This window comes from Leptonychotes weddellii, chromosome 1, assembly GCF_054177405.1.
Source record: "Leptonychotes weddellii isolate Sample4059 chromosome 1, ASM5417740v2, whole genome shotgun sequence".
Classification (NCBI taxonomy): Eukaryota; Metazoa; Chordata; class Mammalia; order Carnivora; family Phocidae; genus Leptonychotes; species Leptonychotes weddellii.
The window spans coordinates 151547320-151568408 of NC_138369.1; the positions used below are offsets into that span (position 1 = coordinate 151547320).

The following is a 21089-nucleotide window of genomic DNA, read 5'->3' on the forward strand; positions in this document are numbered from 1 at the left end:
AAGGCTGTTCCACTTTCTTATCATTTACATGTTCACTGGAATAACACTTTTAATTTCCTTCAGGAACTTTTCCTTTGTGTTTACAGTTTGGCTATTTGGCGCAAGAGGCCTTTCAACGTATCTCCGCTTTTGACATGCTTTCTTACTAAGCTTAGTCATTTCTAGCTGTTGATTTAAAGTGAGAGAGATGTGACTTTTTCACTTGAATGCTTAGAGGCCATTGAAGGGTTATTAATGGGACTAATTTCAATATTGTTGTATCTCAGGGTAAAGGGAGGCCTGAGGAGAAGGAGAGAGATGGGCAATGGCTGGTTAGTGGAGCCGCCAGAATGCACACGACATGTATTAAGTCTGCCACTCACGTGGGTTTCATGGCACCTCAGAATAATTATGATAGTGACGTCAGATCACAGATTACCATACAAATGTAACAATAATGAGAAAGCTTGAAAAATTGCAAGAATTACTAAGACGTGACACAGAGACACAACGTGAGTAGTGGTAGTTGAAAAAATGGTGCCGACAGACTTGCTAGATGCAGGATTGTCACAAACCTTCAGCCGGTGAGAAAAAGGCAGTATCTGCAAAGCACAATAAAATGATGTGTGCTGGTACACCAAAGTAAATTTCTGGCTGTATTAGCTTTTTATTGTTTTATAATATTATCACAAAGCCAGCAGCTTAAAATAGCATAATTTATTATCTGAGTTTCTGTAGACCAGAGGTCTGGATTTGGCATGACTGGATTGTCTGTTCAAGGTCTTGCCTGCCCGGCCGGAATCAAGGTAGTCAGCTGGGGATGTGGTTCCTATCTGATGCCGCGGGTTCTCTTCAAGCTCACTGACTGTTGACAGAATCTACTACTACTGTCTTATAGTTGTAAAACTGGTGTCCCCATTTTCTTACTGCCTATTGCCCAGAGACTGTTCTCAGTTCCTAGAGGCCACGTGGAGTGTTCACCATTCTCTCTAATTTCCAATTATGTGACTAACCTGAGAAAGCACTCTGCTTTTAAAGCGCCTAACTGATTAGGTCAGGCCAACCCAGGAAAATCTCCCTCTTACCACATATGCAATATACAGATAGTTAAAAAAATTTTTAAAGGCAGGGATCCTGGTAAGAAAATATTCTAGAAGCATAAGAGTATCACATACCAGAGGAAATTTTAAACTAAGCACACATTGGAAAAGTTCACCTTCACTAATGAAGAAAACAACAGATTACAGTTTCTTTTATCTCTAATACTGCTGGGCAAGGTGGGGAGAATAAATTGATACAGTCTTTCTGAAAAGCAGTTTAGTAGGAATAGTTCATGTTAAAGTCACAGAGAAATAGTGCATGAATGGATGAATGAAGAGCTAGGTAATACGATGCTCGTGCATATGTGTATGCACCCTATATACACATTTATGTTCATTTAATGATGACTGTATCCCTAGAAGATAAACACTATTGTTTTTATTTAACAGATGGAGAGACCTGGGCAGAGAGGTATCCTCCCAAGTGGTATTAGCTATTATCTTGGTATAATAGATTATGTGAGAATGACTATTGTTTTTTATTGTTTTCTTTTTACATTATTCTAAATTTTTGTAAAGTTTACAGATTGTTTAAAAGCACTTATAAACTGGAAAAAAGTGATATAAGGGCTGCCTTGAAATAAACACCCTATATCGATGGTAGGAGTGTAAGTTAGTTTAACTTTTGGAAAGCAACATGATCCTGTATTTCATTTCAAAAAATCTGGCCTTGGTAATTATTTTAAGTATGGAATAAGTTGTACCTGTAAACAAATCTATTATATCATTATCTAAAATATGGAAAAATTGGAAACCTAAATTTCCATGGTAGAGGAAATAGTCACATATCCTATGGCTTATCCACTTAGAAAGAATTATTTCAGAGATCATTGGTTCTAGCCCCTACCGCGTTTTCCTGAGGCCCTTACCTCCATTTCCTGTGGAGCACACTTGGAGTGCTTAGCCACTTTCTCCTCCAAGGCTTCCTTACACCCTGCTGTGGTTTACATTTCCCAGGGGGTTCAGCACCCAAACCCTCTCCAGCACCCAGGACTCCACACAGATGACCCACTTATATCTTGTACTTCTTCCCATTAAGTTACATCCTTTCCTTCTCCCAAAAGACAAGAGACACTTCTCTTTTTCAGCAGACTCCGAATAGATCTCAATTCTCAAAATTCCTTCTGTTTGCAAAAGGTTACGTTGTTCTTTCTTTCAGATTTATCACCACCTCTCTTGTTTGTAATTTTTAGCTACTATGAATAATGCTGCTCTGAACTATCATTTACAAGTTTTTTTGTGGACCTATGTTGCATTTCTTTTGCGTATATGCCTGGGAGTACAGTTGCTAGGACACATGGTAACTCCATGTTTAACCGTTTGAAGGACCGCCAGACTATTCCAAAGCAACTGCACTGTACCATTTACTAGCAGTGTAGTAGGGTTTCAGTTTTTCCAGATCCTTGTTCTTTCTTCACATTGTAATGGGTATGAAGTGGTATTTCATTGGGGTTTGATTTGCGTTCTTTGATGGCTAATGGTGTGTGTGTCTGTGTGGGTATTACGCATTCTTTAAGTTTGAAAAATGTGTGACTTATATCCATCATTGTGGTATTTTCACTACTCTAAAGCCCTCTGTGCTCTACCTATTCATCCTTCTTCCTCCAATGCCTGACAACCAGTGATCTTTTTATTGTCTTCTCTAAATAGATCTTTTTATTGTTTTGTTTTTCCAGAAGGTGATATAATTGCAATTAAACAATATGCAGTCTTTTCAGACTCTCTTCTTTCAATTAGTAATGTGCATTTAAAGTTCCTTTATGTCTGTTCATGACTTGATAGCTCATTTCTTTTTAGTATCAAATAACATTTCATCGTCTGGATGTATCCATTCACCTACTAAAGGGCATCCTGGTTACTTTCAAACTTTAGCAGTTTATGAATAAAGTTGCTATAGACATCTGGGTATAGGTTTCTCCATGGACATAAATTTTCAATTCCTTTGAGTAGGTATCCAAGAACGTGATTGCTGGATTGTATGGTGGGACTTTTTAGTTTTGTAAGAAATCCCAAAAAGAATCCCCCATTTTGTTTTCCCAACAAAGAATGAGAGTTCCTGTTTCTCTACATTTTCATCAGCATTTAGTGTTGTCAGTGTTCTGGATTTTGACCATTCTAAATTCCAATAGGTATATAGTGATATTTCATTGTTTTAATTACATTTCCCTGATAACATATAATGTAGTGAATCTTTTTAGATGCTTTTTATCTGTGTATTTTTGGTGAGGTGTCTGTCAGGGTCTTTGGCCTATTTTTATTTCAGGTTGTTTTCTTATTATTGAGTGTTACGAGTTTTTTGTATATTTTAGATAAGAGTCCTTTATCAGATGTGTCCTTTATCACCTGTGTATTTTATAAGTATTTTCTCCCAGTTTGTGGCTTGTCTTCTCATTCTTTTTACATTGTCTTTCCAGAGCAGAAGTTTTTAATTTTAATGAAGTCTACCTTATCAGTTATTTCTTTCATGGATTGTGCCTTTTGGAGTCCTATCTAAAAAGTCATCATCCTACTCAAGGTCATCCAGATTTTTTCCTATGTTATCTTCTAGGAGTTTTACAGTTTTGCAGTTTACTATTAGGTTTGTAATCCTTTTTGAGTTAATTTTTGTGAGGGGTATAAGGTCTGTGTCTAGATTCATTTTTTTGCATATGGCTGTCCAGTTGTGCCAGCACCATTTGTTGAAAATACTATCTTTGCTCCATTGTATTGCCTTTAGTCCTTGTCAAAGATCAGTTGGCCATATTTATGTGGATTTATTTCTGGACTCTCTTCTTTTTCACTGATCTATTTGTCTATGCTTTCACCAATATCACACTGTCTTGATTACTGTAGCATTATAGTAAGTATTGGAGATGGGTAGTGTCATTCCTCCAACTTTGTTTTTCTTCAATATTATATTTGCTATTCTGGGTCTTTTGTCCCTCCATAAATTCTTTAGAATCATTTTGTTGATAGCCAAAAAATAACTCACTGGGATTTTTTTTCCATTTTTATTGAGAAATAATTGACATACATCACTATATAAATTTAAGCTATATAGGATGACGGTTTCATTTACATATATTGTAAAATGATTACTACAATAGGTTCAGCTAACATCCATCATTTCCTATTCCCCCTACCCCCACCCAGAGGTGCATCTGCCTCTGGTACCCATAAGCTTGATATTGTTTTCTGTCAGTTTGGTGGGGGGTTTTTAGATTACACATATGAGTGAGATCATACAGTATTTGTCTTTCTCTGACTTACTTCATGTAGCATAATGCCTTTAAGGTTCATCATTGTTGTCGCAAATGGTAAGATTTCCTCATATTTTATGGCCAAATGATACTTTGTTGTATAATATTTGTTGCATGTATATGTATCCGTTCATCCATGGATGGACACTTAAGTGGTTTCCATATTTTGGCTATTTTAAATAATGCTGCTATGAATGTGGGGGTGCAGATATCTTTTTGAGTTAGTGTTTTTATTTGCTTTGGATAAATTGCCAAAAATAGAATTGCTGGATCATATGGTAGTTCTATTTTTTTTTTTTTTTTTTTAGGATCCTCCATACTGTTTTCTGTAGTGACTGTTCTCGTTTACAATCCCACAAACAGTGTACAGGGTTCTCTTTTCTCCAGATCCACACCAGCATTTGTTGTCTCTTACCTTTTTGATGATGACCATTCTAACAGACATGAGGTGATATCTTACTGTGTTTTTCATTTACGTTTCCCTAATGACTAGTGACGTTGAGCATCTTTTCAGGTACCCGTTGGCCTTTCATATATTATCTTTGGAGAAATGTGCCTGTTCAGGTCCTTTGCCCATTTTTTAATTGGGTTTTGTTGTTGTTGCAGTTGTTGTTTGCTTTGAGTCATATAAGTTCTTTATATATTTTGGATATTAACCCTTTAACAAATAAATGGTTAGCCAATAGTTTTGTCTCCATTCCATAGATTGTCTTTGCACTTTGTTGATGGTTTCTTTTCCTGTACAGCTTTTTAGTTTGATATAGTCCCTCTTATTTTTTATTTTGTTGCTTGTGCTTTAGGTGTCATATTTAAAAAATCGTTACCAAGATCCATGTCAAGGAACTTTATTCCTATGTTTTCTTCTAGAAGTTTCGTGGTTTCAGATTTTACATTTAAGTCTTTAATCCATTTTGAGTTAATTTTTGTGAGTGGTATGAGATAGGAGTCCAATTTCATTCTTTTACATGCAAATATCCAATTATCCCAACTTGTTAGGATTTTGATTTGGATTGCTTTCAATCTATAAAGTTGGCAAGAACTGACATCTTGACAATATTTAGTCTTCCTCTCCATGAACATGGAACATCTCTCCATTTATTTCACTCTTGGAATTTTGTAGTTTTCCTCACATAGTTCTTGCACATATTTTATTAGACTTACCCCTATTTCATTTTGGGGGTGCTAATATAAATGGTATTGTGTTTTTAATTTCAAATTCCAGTTTTTTATTGTTGGTATATAGGAAAGCAATTGACTTTTATCCATTAATCTTGTATTCTGCAACCTTGTATAATTGCTAAATAGAGGAGTTTTTTGTTCAATTCTTTTGGATTTTCTACACAGATAATCCTATCATTTGTGAACAGTTTTATTTCTTCCTTTACAATCTGGTACCTTTTCCCCCCTTGTCTTACTGTGTTAACTAATACTTCTAGTACGATATAAAAGAGGAGTGGTAAGAGGGGACATTCTTGCCTTGTTTCTGATCTTACTGGAAAAGCTCTGAATTTCTCACTATATTAAGTATGATATTAGCTTAGGTTTTTTGTAAATACCTCTTTATTAAACTAAGGAAGTTCCCCTCTATTCCTAGTTCACTGAGAGTTTAGATCATGAATGGATGTTGGGTTTTGTCAAATGCTTTTTCTGCATCTATTGATTTGATCACAATACTTTTCTTTTTTTGCATGTTGATGTGATGGATTTCATTATTTTAAAATGTTGAACCTAGCTTGCAAACTTGGGATAAATCACACTTGATCATGGTGTGTAATTCTTTTTAATACATTGTTGGATTTGATTTCTTAATATTTTTTAAAGATTTTTATTTTTAAGTCATCTCTACACCCACCATGGGGCTCGAACTCAGAACCCCGAGATTAAGAGTTGCATACTCTTCCGACTGAGCCAACCAGGCACCCCTGATTTCTTAGTATTTCGTTATGAATTTTTATGTCTTATTCCATGAGAAATAATGACCTGTAGTTTTCATTTTACGTAGTATGTTTGATTTTGGTTTTATGGTAGGGCTAGCCTTACAGAATGAGTTAGGAAGCATTCCCCTGCTTCTGCCCTCTGAAAGAGATTGTAGAGAATTGGTATAACCTTTCCTTAAATGTTTGGTAAAAATCATCTCTGAACCCATTTGTGCCCGGTTCTTTCTCTTTTGAAAGATTATTAATTATTGATTCAATTTCTTAAATAGAAATTAAATAAAAACTCAGATTGTCTATTTCTTCTTATTTGAGTTTTGGCAAATTGTGTGTTTCAAGGAACATGTTCCTTTCATCTAGGTTAACAAATTGTGGACATAGATTTGTTCATAGTATTCCTTTATTATCTTTTCATGACCATTGGGTCTGTAGTGGTATCTACACTTGCATTTCTGATGTTAGTGATTTGTGTCCTCTTTTTTTCTTAATTAGCCTTATTAGAGGCTTATTGACTTTTGTGTCAAAGAACCAGCCTTTGGCTTTATTAATTTTTTCTGTTGATTTCCTGTTTTCAATTTCACTGGTTTCTGCTCTAATCCTTATCTTTTCTTCTTACTCTGGATTTAATTTGTTTATCTAGTTTCCTAAGGGTAATGATTTTTTAAACATTTTTATTTGCCTGGATCTTGGATTCTTTTAGACTAAAACCAGTGTTTCATAGGTCTTATGGTGATTAAAATACTTGATTAACTTTTTTATTTATAATTTTGTGTATATATCCATATACTATTTTTTGAAATTCTTATTTTGTCCATGAGAAACTTCTAGAGATGTTGGCGGGGTTTGAGAGCCATCAGTAGAACCTATAATTGTTAACAATTAAATGATTTATGTTGATTTAGGAGTACCTTTGAATGGCCAAACTAGGAAAATGGAATTGAAGAAATAACTAGTACATTGCCCAGATTAAGATATATTGCCCGGATTAGGAATGAATTTTCTTCTTCCTTTCCCAGAGTATTTTGCTAAGTGCTTGCATTACTTGTATAATGGGTAAAACCTTTGATCAAAGGACAAACAAGTGAGGAGAGAGACATTCATTTTGGCTGGGAATAAGATGTGAAGGAGGTGTTTATCTGGTATATATTGAATTCACTTAAGCACCTACAAAGTCAGCCACTGCATTCTTCTTTTTTTCTTCTTTTTTTTTAAATTGAGATTGTCTGTTCTTTAAGCACTTACTGCCTTTTGAGTTTCACTGAAGGGTAGTTTTTTAAAAAGTTTTATTTCTACCACAGATTGAATATATTCACATTTCAGAGGACAAGGTAACTCCAAATGACTAAAGAAACAGGAGGTAAAGCTGTAGTGCTAATAGGAAATACCTTTATTATTCTGTCCATATTGAGAGGGTTGGAAAAACTTTTTTAAACATTGTTTTATTTCAAGGATATATTTTTGTCAGTTTTTAAAATTTTTTAGAGCACTACCAAGTTCAATCTAATAATTTGGGATTTCCTAGTATTATTATACATGCTAAAATTTTTATAAAGACACCTTTGCATGGCATGATAATATTCTTTAAGTAGAATCTTTTTCATTTGTACCTAAGAGTATCTGAAAAGTCATTATTTGTACCTCATGAGGTCCTTAATCAGCCTTGTAGTAAAATCACACATATACATAGATCCTTAAGTGACAAAGAACAGCTAGTGCTGCCCAGATGAAACTTCTTCGCGTTTACAAGTGTTAACTGACTTACATAGAGATTCTAGTTCTCTTACCTTTACCAATTCCCATTTGGCCTTTAAGATTTAATGTGATGGGCACTGGCTCACACACATTTGACTTTGCTAACAAATTATATAGCTTCAGATATTTTTAATATTTAAGATAAGTGTAGAATAACATCAATTTTATATTGTTTTTAATGTTAGGTCATTATTTGAAAATATTTAGTATTTAAAAATAATACAGTATTTAATATTTATTCTATTTACCAGTCTATTTTTGAGTTATTTAGTATTGAAAAAGTCTGAAGATTTAATCTTCTTTTGGTAGATGCAGATAGTAACTGTTATAGGACTTTTTGAATGTTATTTTGCTTAAATGTTAAAATTTTTGATATTTTTATTAATAAAGTTAATATTAATTTTTATTTAAATTGCATGTCATATTTAGGACTAGAAAGCCTTTTCTTTTCCACAGTAGGTGTTTTTATTTATTTTTTTTATTTATTTATTTTTTCCACAGTAGGTGTTTTTAAATAAAGGGTGAGCAAAAATATATATTGAACACCCTGTTACCTAAGACAAAGTGTGTGTGCTCATGCACATGCCTTGATGTTTGGTATTTATTTATTAAATGCTAAATAAGTCGAGAAGTTATAGACTGAATGTTCTTGGCTTTCAATTAAGTGGTTTTTTTTTTAATTTTATAAATGTAGCATATTCCTTGTTATTTTTAGATTAGTTCTTTTGGTGGTTGTTTTTTGTTTGCAACCTTTTTCTAAAAGTTCTATATAATGATGGAAGAGCCATACTGTCACTTTAAAACCATTTATGCTGGGGCGCCCGAGTGGCTCCAGTGGTTAAGCTTCGACACTTGGTCTGCTCAGGTCATGATCTCAGAGTTGGGGCTCTGGCTCAACGTGGAGTCTGCTTGAGATTCTGTCTCTCCCTCTCCCGCTGCCCCTCTCCCCTCTCAAGAGTGTGTGTGCACGCACTCCCCCCTCCTCTAAAATAAATAAATAAATCTTTCAAAAAAAATACAGATGCTAAGGTTATGGATGTAGTTCACTGTAACGCTAAGATTATGGATGTAGTTCACTGTAAGACATAATAGCATGTTTTCTGTGCCTCAAGGGGTAAAATTTGTTTGAGGGCCTTTTTTTTTTTTTTTTGAGGGCCTTTTCTTTGTCAGTTTATGTCTGGCAAATCTGACGGCAGGACAGAAAAATTGAACTTACCTTTCCAAGTTGAGGGGAAAAAATAATCTGAAACACAATGAGGGCGCCTGGGTGGCTCAGTTGGTTAAGCGACTGCCTTCGGCTCAGGTCATGATCCTGGAGTCCCGGGATCGAGTCCCGCATCGGGCTCCCTGCTTGGCGGGGAGTCTGCTTCTCCCTCTCCCACTCCCCATTTGTGTTCCCTCTCTCGCTGTGTCTTTCTCTGTCAAATAAATAAATAAAATCTTAAATAAAATAAAATAAAAAAATAAAACACAATGAGACATAGAATGAAATATGATTTCTATGTCTTATATGTTATTCTATTCATATGTGGGCTGAAATTATTCTTAGAACAAACTAATTTCTCTGCTCATCCTAAAAGTTTTTATACAATTATAACATACATAAGCTAATTTTCTTAATTCAGAAATTGTAAAGCTTTGGAGAATTATGTCTTGAAAGAAAAGCTCTATATATAAAATCTATAGACAGTGCTAGATGTTTTAGAATTTGGGGTTTTTAACTGACGACCGTCAATATGGCTTTAGGGTTAAATCATTTCCATTTTATGGAAAAAAAGAATTACCTGGTTTTAGATCTAACACATAAAATACAAAATTATGAAATGTATTTAAAACAATTATAGTACTTTTTCATTGGCAGGGGAAAAAACAGTTGTAAAGAATAACTCATTTTGGGGGCACCTGGGTGGCTCAGTTGATTGGGTGTCTGACTTCGACTCAGGTCATGATCTTAGAGTCCTGGGATCGAGCCCTGCACATTGGCCTCCATACTCAGCAAGGAGTCTGTGTCTCCCTTTTCCTCTGCTCTTCCCCTCACTTACTCTCTCTCTCTCAAATAAATAAATATAATCTTTAAAAAAAAGAATTCATGGGCGCCTGGGTGGCTCAGTCGGTTAAGCGGCTGCCTTCGGCTCAGGTCATGATCCCAGGGTCCTGGGATCGAGTTCCGCATTGGGCTCCCTGCTCTGCGGGGAGCCTGCTTCTCCCTCTCCATCTGCCTGCTTCTTTGCCTACTTGTGCTCTCTATCTCTCTGTCAAATAAATAAAATCTTTTAAAAAAAAATAAATAAATAAAAGAATTCATTTTTAAGAATACGACTGAATGTCACAATTCTGCTTGTATATGATCTTTTGGAAACATTGATTCAAGAAAAAATGGTTTTAGAGTGAAATGGAAAGAGTAGTCTCTTTCTCAGCAATTTTCTCAAAATGAAGGTGGCATAGATTTAAATAATTCAGTTAAGGGCAAAAGTAGTATTATGAGATGATGGTTTATACAAAAAGACAAGCTGAAGCATTTACTAATTTAGTTAAGGAATGAGACTGTTGCTGGATGATGAGGGAAAGAACACAAGGGTGTTGTTGCTGTGGGTGGAAAGGAGACAGCAGCTAGACCACTGCAGACACTGTGGAGGTCCGCAAGTGCTACCCCAAATCACTTACCAGGGAGATCATGCTGTTGTTAAAGGCTTCTCCTTGCAGCCCTAGGGAAAGTGTCAACCCCGTTACTGGGAAGTAGTGTGTGGAAGAAAAAAGCATCAGACAAAATGGAGGACCCAGATTCTGTACTGATTTCACCTCTAACAAGTAGTGTTATTTTGGACAGTCCACCCATGTGTTTGATTTTCAGGTTTTTCAGCTGTCAGCAGCTTGGAATAGATCTCTGAAGGCCTTTTTCTGCTGTGTCTGACTCTGAACTTTTTTTTTTTTTTTTTTGCATGAAACACTTGATGGTTTCTGACAATACACATTGTTTCAATGTTTCTTATGAAATTTCTTTTGAAATCCTTATTATTGAGCTGTAATTTCATACCATAAAATTTTGTATTTCTTTTGAAATCCTTATTATTGAGCTATAATTTCATACCATAAAATTCACCTATTTTAAATGCATAGTTTGATGAGTTGCAGCATCACTAAAATCCAGATTAAGAAATTTCTGTCACACCAAAAAGTTCCCTTGTGCCTATGTGTAGTCAGTTCCCACTTTACCCCCAGTCCCAGGTAGCCACTGATCTGTTATTTCTAATTTTGTCTTTTCTAGAAATATCATAAATTGTTTCTTCTATTTAGCATAATGTTTTTGAGGTTCATCCATGTTGCTGCATGTATCATTAGTTTCTGTCTTTTGGTGAGTAGTAGTTCTTTGTATGAATATATACCACATTTTTTTTTTCCATTAGTTAGTTGATGAACAATTAAGTTGTTTTTGTTTGGGGCAAATGTGAGAAATGATGCTGTGACCATTTGAATAGCCCTTCTGTGGACATGTGGTTTCTTTCCTCTTGGATAGATAATAGAAATGGAATTGCTGAATTGTGTGAGATATATATACATATCTATATTTATATTTAACATTTTAAGAAACTGCCAAATTGCTTCCTGAAAATGGCTATGTCATTTTACAGTTCTACCATCAATGTTTGAAGGTATCAGTTTCTCCACATCCTCACCAATATTTGGTATTGTCAGTCTTTTTTGATTATAGCCATTTTAGTGAGAGTGTCATGATATCTCATAGTTTTAATAGTCATTTCCCTAATGGCTAATGCTCTTGAGCATCTTCTCATGTGCCTATTTGCCATTTGGTAGGTCTTCTTTATAGATGTGGCTATTTGGGGCACGTGGGTGGCTTAATCAGTTAAGCATCTGCCTTCAGTTCATGCCATGATCCCAGGGTCCTGGACTCGAGCCCTGCATTGAGCTCTTAACAATATTGACATCTTAACAATATTGAGTCTTCCAGTTCATGAACTTGGTCTGTATCCCATTTTATTTAGTTTTCCTTTAATTTTTCTCAGCAGTGTTTTCTATTTTTTAGTATACTGGTTTTGATTTTTGTTGTTGTTGTTGTTGTTGTTGTTGTTGTTGTTGTTGAGTGCCAGGAGCGTGGAGGTTGGGGCAGAGAGAAAGAATCTTAAGCAGGTTCCACACCCAATGCAGAGCCCAATAAGGGGCTTGATCCTACAACCCTGAGATCATGACCTTGAGCCGAAATCAAGAGTCAGATACTTAACTGACTGAGCCACCCAGGAACCCTTTGAATTTCTTTTTTAAATATTTATCCCTAAGTATTTTAATATTTTTGATGCTGTTATGAAGTTTTAAAAATTTCACTTCAGATTATTTGTGACTAGTATGTGGAAATATAATTGATTTTTGTATATTGATCCTGTGACATTGTTAAATTCCCTTACCAGTTCTGTTGGGGTTTTCTTGATTCCTTAAGAGAGTTTACACAAAAAATCATAAGTAGTCTGTAAAAATGGTGTTTGTGGAAGTACCCATTACTCTTATTCTAGAATGATGTTGCCACAACCTAAAACATTTTTGGAATGTTATTCTTTATTTAGAATTTGTTAGGTTACCAAGCACATAAGAAAATGCATTTTTGTTAGTTATTGGTGGATATTTTGCTCTAATTTTTTTCTTTTTCCCTTTTATTAATCTGTATTGAGGGTATGTTATTTTTATATGTCTATTAGACATTAAAGGATAAAAGTTGGCAGTTGGATATATACACCTAAACTTCAAGAGAAAAGGTCTGGGTAGAGGTGTATGTGAATTGGCAGAGCATAGTTAAAGCTGTAGGACTGGGCGTGATTACCTAAGGGATTAACTAAAAGTTCAACAATCCTTGGAAGAAAAACTGAGGGGAGTTTGAAAAAGGTTTAAGGGGTGCCCTAAGCCCAGGAATCTAGGGGCACCTTGTGGGGAGTATGTTAAGAATATTACTGATTAACTATACATTTGTTTATGAGCCACCTGCATGCATGAAATGCTTTAAGATATTTTTTTTAATTCTTCACAACTATTATAAAGAGTATACAAGAAATGTCTTTCATAAGAAACTGAATCTTTGTAAGATCACTGATGTCTATACCATTTTTTTCCCTTTAAATTATTTAGTTATTACTTGGCATTTTTTTTCTTCAGAGTAATGTGATTTTTAACCACTAAACATTCTAGTCCTCATTTTCTCTTTAATGTCCAGTTTAGTATCTTATTCTGATGCTCTTACCTACATTGTAAATATTACTGACTTTATGAGAGTCTTAACAAATACCTTTATTTTCCCTCATTCCTAGGCAAATACTGTGGTCTGGGATTGCAGATGAATCATTCAATTGAATCAAAAAGCAATGAAATTACAGTGCTGTTCATGAGTGGAATCCATGTTTCTGGACGAGGATTTTTGGCCTCATACTCAGTTATAGAAAAACAAGGTAATTTTCAACTTTATACCACAACTTCCACATTTTACAGTTTCTAAATATAAAAATGAAGTGTTTCTTCTAGTATTTGTTATCTGAGATTAGAATAGAGTAGAAAGACTGAACAGTTAACACATATATAAATGTTACAAATAAAATTAGTTCAGTTTCAGAATTCTAAAAATTAGAATATATTAAATTTATATAAATTCCATACACTTCCCTTTCCATGGTAGAGGAAATACTGATTTTTCACTTTTATAAGATTGGAACACAAATGACAATAACTTTTTAAAAATCTATCAGTTATTGGGCGCCTGGGTGGCTCAGTTGGTTAAGCAACTGCCTTCGGCTCAGGTCATGATCCTGGAGTCCCGGGATCGAGTCCCGCATCGGGCTCCCTGCTCGGCAGGGAGTCTGCTTCTCCCTCTGACCCTCCCCCCTCTCATGCTCTCTCTCTCTCATTCTCTCTCAAATGAATAAATGAAATCTTTAAAAAAAAAAAAAAACTTTAAAAAAAATAAAGTAAAATAAAATAAAAATAAAAATCTATCAGTTATTGAAATGTGTCATACAAATTTAAAGCTTTGTTATCCACAGCTTACCATTTCATAGTACTGTGTTAAAGACCACATTACCATTCTTCTCAAAAGAATAGATTCTCTATCCACCAGGAGTATGCTTGGGAGTGCTGAGACGCTACAAAATAAACCTGAGATATTTGCTAGCTTGTTAGTATGGATAGTCTCAAGAGGGGAAATTAAAAGCAAGGCTATTGAGTGGAATAGAATGCAAAATTTACTTGAATTTCTAAAATAAAATGCAAGACTTAAACAAAATCTCTCATGAGTTTTGGTTACTGTGGCATGGATTTGTTTCCTCTGCTCTTAGGAGCACTGTGGTAGGAAAGTTTTAAGAAGTGCTACTAATGGAAGGATATGTCAAACAAAGCAATCATTTAAATTAGAAAATAGATTATTATTTTGATACTGAACAATGATTTAACTAAGAACGTCCTAGGTGTGCAAATGTTAGGCACTGAGAATGACTGAGGGCAATGCAAGCTGCTCCTTCTCAGCTCTGGTGGGCTTGGGGTAAACACCATAGGTCTCATTAACAGTTCCATTTAGAATGTGGTAGAGAAGCAGCTGTTGTGTGGGAAGAAAGGTTTACTTTTTCCTGATTTCTGAGCTATGGAACAAAGTGGGAAGCTTAATAAAATTGCTCTGAGAGAGTGAGAAAGAAGACTCATTTGGATGGAATAATGGAAAGGAAAAAAACTGGAAACATTACACTAAATGACCAATATTTCCCACAGAACCAGGGCAAGTAGAGCAGCGTGGTGGTGTGGAAGGAGCACCCCTGCCCTGCCACATGCTTGCCAGGTGATTGCTGGCCAGTCATTTCACTTCTGTAACCTCTGTGGGTTGGTTACGAAGACGGACTCTAATACATGTGTAGCATCTGTAAGCACGTGACACAGTAGGCATGAAACAAATGTCAGTTTCCTCCTTTCACCACCATATACACACACACACACACACACACACACACACTCATTCCCCACCATCAGAAGAGTAAGGTAAAAAACACTGAGGGAGGGGCGCCTGGGTGGCTCAGTTGGTTAAGCGACTGCCTTCGGCTCAGGTCATGATCCTGGAGTCCCGGGATCGAGTCCCGCATCGGGCTCCCTGCTCGGCGGGGAGTCTGCTTTGTCCTCTGACCCTATCCCCTCTCATGTGTTCTCTCTCTCTAATTCTCTCTCTCTCAAATAAATAAATAAAATCTTTAAAAAAAAAAAAACACTGAGGGAGATGATGGTAGATTCTCATCCTTTCAGTTTTATTTCTTGGAAGTCTTGAGTTGATAGATAAGAGGATAGAAAATATACAATTCATGTGCTTCTTACTCCCCTTGAGTTTCCTCTTGGTATCAGCTTAAATTGTTAATTTTTTTCTTCTTCATATTTTCCCCTTACTCTCTTCATTATTTATTGAGTTGAAGGTTTCTTTTTTTAAAGATTTATTTATTTTAGAGAGAGAGAGTGCACGCGCACACACATACACACACAAGTAGGGGAGAGGCAGAGGGAGAGAGAGAGAATCCTCAGGCAGACTCCCCACTTAGGGTGGAGCCCGACATGGAGCTGGATCGCAGGACCCCGAGACCATGACCTGAGCCAAAATCAAGAGTCGGCTGCTTAACCAACTGAGCCACCCAGGTGCCCCTTGTTAAAGTTTCTTGAAAATAAATATCCCTTCATTTAAAAAAAATTTTTTTACATTAGGTATTTAAATTATGGAGCTTTTTATTCTACAGAAACCTAAAAGTCCTCTATTAAAGTTTAAGAGTTGACAGTGATCTCAGATAACAGAATCAGTATGTTGTAGACTTACATATGTCTGCCAAATTTCAAATGGTTATGTCACTAATTTAGATGAATCTTAGATGCCACAGTTTTTTGAAATATCTACCATCATCAGGAACTTCTTTATAGTAAGGGCATAATCATGGGAAATCCTTATTTCACAGGTCTCTCCTGAGTTTTTACTTACGTTTCTGCATATCCTTGCCTCTATGAAGCATATTTGAAGTTGTAAGTGAATTGGCTAAATCCAAGAGAACCCTGGTTGAATTTCTTACCATTTCTTCTTGGGTGGTCTTTCAGACACAATTTCTTTTAATGACTCATTCATTTGAATGCTGATTGGCTTTGGTTGAGAGCCTCAGTTTGTTTCCATCCAGGAAACTTTGCTGTCACACTGAATTCTGTGAATATTTTCAAGGAACATCACTACATGTTCCCAGCTTAGCAACCTAATTGGAAATTTGGAGTATTTGGGAATGAAAAGATTGCAAAAAATTTTGGTTCAACAGCTTCTTCGTTAAACTCTCACAAACACTTGTTAATGTTATACTATGTATTGTTGATAGAGTCATGATTTTGTGTGAGGTAGACTAATTTTCATGCCTTTATGCAAGAGCACATAGCAAAATTATATTTCCTTCAGTGCCTTATTTCCTGCTATATGCCCAGCACTGGGAAAACAGCAGTAAATAAGACACAATTATTCCTTCATGGGGCTTACAGTACAGGGTTGGGAAAAGACATTAAATACATGGTAGCTCAACTGCAGTTATGACAAGTATGATGAAGGTAAAGTTCCAACAATAGGAGGCCAGAAGGGTGGGAGGAGTGGGAGATTATAAAGAGCCTAATTCTTACAGGAAGTCACTTTTAAGCAGAGAACCGAAGGATCAATTGGGAGGTTCTAGACAGACAAAGAAGAAAAAGAAAAACATTCTAGGGAAGAGAACAAAAGATGCAAAGGCCCTGTGGTGGGAAGGAGCTTTGAAGGGGCCAGAAAAGAAGCTGGCACAGCTAAGGTGGAATTGACTGTGTGGTGAGTACGTCACGTTATTCAGGGACTTGTAGAAAGTGTCAGGGTTGGAGCTTATTCCAAAGAGTGTGCGGAAGCTGTTAGAGCTGAGTAGTGATATGACTGGATTTGTGTTTTTGTTTATTCTTACAATCTTTGAGCAGTAGTATACAGTCTTTTCCATTACCAGTTATCTCTTTTAATTTTTACCTGTAAACCTCAATTTTGAAAGATTGTATCTGCCAGTGAAAAGTTTTTCTGTTTCCCCATTGGATAGCAAGGAAAGACAAAACAACTATTAGCACATGCAGTAATTATTAGAGGACTGGTATTTCTACTCTGAGTTGGTATAATTACGTTAGATTCCAACTAGACTTTCTGAAATTGAAATTTTGTTTAAAGATTTATTCATTTATTTTTTAATACATTTTTTAATTTAAATTCAATTCATTAACATATAGTATATTATTAGTTTCAGAGGTAGAGGTCAGTGATTCATAAGTCTTATATAACACCCGGTACTCATTACATCACATGCCCTCCTTGATGTCCAACACCAGTTACCCCATCTCCTACCCCCCTCCTCTCAGTTTGTTTCCTATGATTAAGAGTCTCTTATGGAGGGGCGCCTTGGTGGCTCAGTTGGTTAAGCGACTGCCTTCAGCTAAGGTCATGATCCTGGAGTCCCAGGATCGAGTCCCACATCAAGCTCCCTGCTCAGCAGGGAGTCTGCTTCTCCCTCTGACCCTCCTCCCTCTCATGCTCTCTCTCTATCATTCTCTCTCCCTCTCAATAATTCAATAAATAACTTTAAAAAAAAAAAAAAGTTTCTTATGGATTGTCTCCCTTTCTGATTTCATCTGGTTTTATTTTTCCCTTCCTTCCCCTGTGGTCCTCTGTTTCGTTTCTTAGATTCCACATATGAATCAGATCATATAATTGTCTTTCTCTGATTGACTTATTGCACTTAGCATAATACCCTCTATTTCCATTCACATTGTTTCAAATGGCAAGATTTCATTTTTTTGATGGCTGAGTAATATTCTATTGTACATATATACTACATCTTCTTTATCCATTCATCTGTTGATGGACTTCTGGGCTCTTAACATAGTTTGGCTATTGTGGACATTGCAGCTATAAACATTGGGGCACACGTGCCCTTTCGGATCACTACATTTGTATCTTTGGGGTAGATACCTAGTAGTGCAATTGCTGGGTCATAGGATAGCTCTATTTTCAACTTTTTGAGGAACCTCCATACTGTTTTCCAGAGTGCTTGCACCAGCTTGCATTCCCACCAACCGTGTAAGAGGGTTCCCCTGTCTCCCCATCCTTGACAACATCTGTCATTTCCTGACTTGTTAATTTTAGTCATTCTGACTGGTGTGATGTGGTATCTCATTGAGGTTTTGATTTGTATTTCCCTGATGCCAAGTGATGTGGAGCATTTTTTCATGTGTCTGTTAGCCATCTGTATCTCTTCTTTGGAGAATGTCTTCTGCCCATTTCTTGATTAGATTATTCTTTGGGTGTTAAGTTTGATAAGTTCTTTATAGATTTTGGATAGTAGCCTTTTATTTGATAAGACATTTGTAGATATTTTCTCCTATTCTGTCGATTGTCTTTTGGTTTTGTTGACTGTTTCCTTTGCTGTGCAAAAGCTTTTTATTTTGATAAAGTCCCAATAGATCATTTTTGCCTTTGTCTAACAAGAAGTTGCTGTGGCCAAATTCATAGAGGTTGCTGCCTGTGCTTTCCTCAAGGATTTTGATGGATTCCTGTCTCACATTTAGGTCTTTCATCCATTTTGAGTCTATTTTTGTGTATAGTGTCAGAAAATGGTCCAGTTTCATTCTTCTGCATGTGGCTGTCCAATTTTCCCAAAACCATTTGTTGAAGAGACTGTCTTCTTTTCCATTGGTTATTCTTTCCTGCTTTGTCAAAGATTAGTTGACCATGGAGTTGAGGGTCCATTTCTGGATTCTCTATTCTGTTCCATTGATCTATGTGTCTGTTTTTGTGCCAGTACCATACTGTCTTGATGATTACAACTTTGTAATAGAACTTAAAGTCTGGGACTGTGATGCCACCAGCTTTGGTTTTCTTTCTCAACATTCCTTTGGCTATTCGAGGCCTTTTCTGGTTCCATACAAATTTTAGGATTATTTGTCCCAGCTCTGTGAAAAAAGTCAGTGGTATTTTGATAGGGATTGCATTGAATGTATAGATTGCTCTGTGTAGCATTGACGTATTAGCAGTATTTGTTCTTCCAATCCATGAGCATGGAATGTTTTTCCATTTCTTTGTGTCTTCCTCAATTTCTTTCATGAGTGTTGTAGTTTTCTGAGTACAGATCCGTTGTCTCTTTGGTTAGGTTTATTGCTAGGTATTTTATTGTTTCTGGTGTAATTGTAAATGGGATCAACTCCTTAATTTCTCTTTCTTTTCTCTCATTATTAGTGTATAGAAATGCATCTGATTTCTGTGCATTGATTTTATATCCTGCCACTTTGCTGAATTCCTGTATGAGTTCTAGCAATTTTGAGATGGAGTCTTTTGGATTATCCACATAGAGTATCATGAACTGGAGTTCAGAATAACAATTACAAAGATACTAGCTGGACTTGGAAAAAAAGCATAGACGAAACTAGAGAATCCTTTTCTGGAGAAATAAAAGAACTAAAATCTAATCAAGTTGAAATAAAGGCTATTAATGAAGTATAATAAAAAATGGAGGCTCTTAACTCCTAGGATAAATGAGGCAGAAGAGAGAATTAGTGATACAGAAGACAAAATGATGGAGAATAAGAAAGCTGAGAAAAAGATAAACAACTACTGGATCATGAAGAGATAAGTGATACCATAAGAGAAAAACAATATTAGAATAATTGGGATCCCAGGAAAAAGAGGAAAGGGCGGGCAGAAGGTCTATTGGAGCAAATTATAGCTTAGAACTTCCATAATCTGAGGAAGGAAACAGGCATTCAAGTCCAGGGGCACAGAGAACCCCCCCTCAAAATCAATAAAAATAGATCAACACCCCAACATATAATAGTGAAGCTTGCAAATTTCAGAGACAAAAAGAAAATCCTGAATCAACTAGGGACAAAAGGTCCCTAACCTACAAGGATAGAAGCATTAGATTGGCAGCAGACCTATCCACAGAGACCTGGCAGGCCAGAAAGGACTGGCATGATATATTCAAGATGCTAAATGAGAAAAATAGGCAGCCAAGAATACCTTATCCATCAAGTCTGTCATTCAGAATAGAAGTAGAGTTAAAAAGCTTCCAGGACAAACAGAAACTGAAAGAATTTGTGGTCATTAAACCAGCCCTACAAGAAATATTAAAGGGGATCCCTTAAGCGAAGAGAGAGCCCAAAAGTTAACATAGGCCAGAAAGGAACAGAGACTTTACAGATAATATAATGGCACTAAGTTCATTTCTTTCAGTAGCTATTCTGAATGTAAATGGGCTAAATGCCCCAATCAAAAGACACAGGGTATCAAATTGGATAAAAAAGCAAGACCCGTTGGGAAGCTGTCTGCAAGAGACTCATTTTAGACCCAAAGACACCTCCAGATTGAAAGTGAGGGGGTGGAAAACCATTTATCATGCTAATGGATAATCAAAAGAAAGCTGGAGTAGCAATCCTTATTTCAGACAAATTAGATTTTAAACCAAAGAATGTAATAATAGATGAGGAAGGACACTATATCATAATTAAAGTGTCTATCTAACAAGAAGATCTAACAATTGTAAACTTACACCATACACAAAGATAAACTCAAAATGGGTAAAAGACCTCAATGTGAGACTGGAATCCATCAAAATCCTAGAGGAGAACATAGGCAGTAACCTCTTCACATCGGCCACAGCAACTTCTTTCAAGATACATCTCCAAAGGCAAGTGAAACAAAAGGGAAAATGAACTTTTGGGACTTCATCAAGATAAAAAGCTCTTGCTCAGCAAAGGAGACAGTCAACAAAACAAAGAGGCAACCCACAGAAAGGAAAAAGATATTTGCAAATGACACTACAGACAAAGGGGGGCACCTGGGTGGCTCAGTTGGTTAAGCAACTGCCTTTGGCTCAGGTCATGATCCTGGAGTCCCAGGATCGAGTCCCGCATCGGGCTCCCTGCTCCGCAGGGAGTCTGCTTCTCCCTCTGACCCTCCTCCCTCTCATGCTGTCTCTCATTCTCTCTCTCTCTCAAATAAATAAATAAAATCTTTAAAAAAAAAAAAATGACACTACAGACAAAGG

At 36.1% G+C, this 21089-nt stretch overlaps 1 protein-coding gene across 3 annotated transcripts in view; it reads left to right on the forward strand.

The window, feature by feature from the left end:
- DCBLD2 (discoidin, CUB and LCCL domain containing 2) overlaps positions 1-21089 on the forward strand; it is an 89817-nt gene that overhangs the window by 34157 nt on the left and 34571 nt on the right. For all 3 annotated transcript variants that reach the window (XM_081798055.1, XM_006732673.3, XM_081798059.1), the window contains one exon: positions 13314-13451. In XM_081798055.1, the coding sequence (XP_081654181.1) occupies positions 13314-13451 (138 nt within the window). The remainder of the gene's footprint in view (positions 1-13313; positions 13452-21089) is intronic.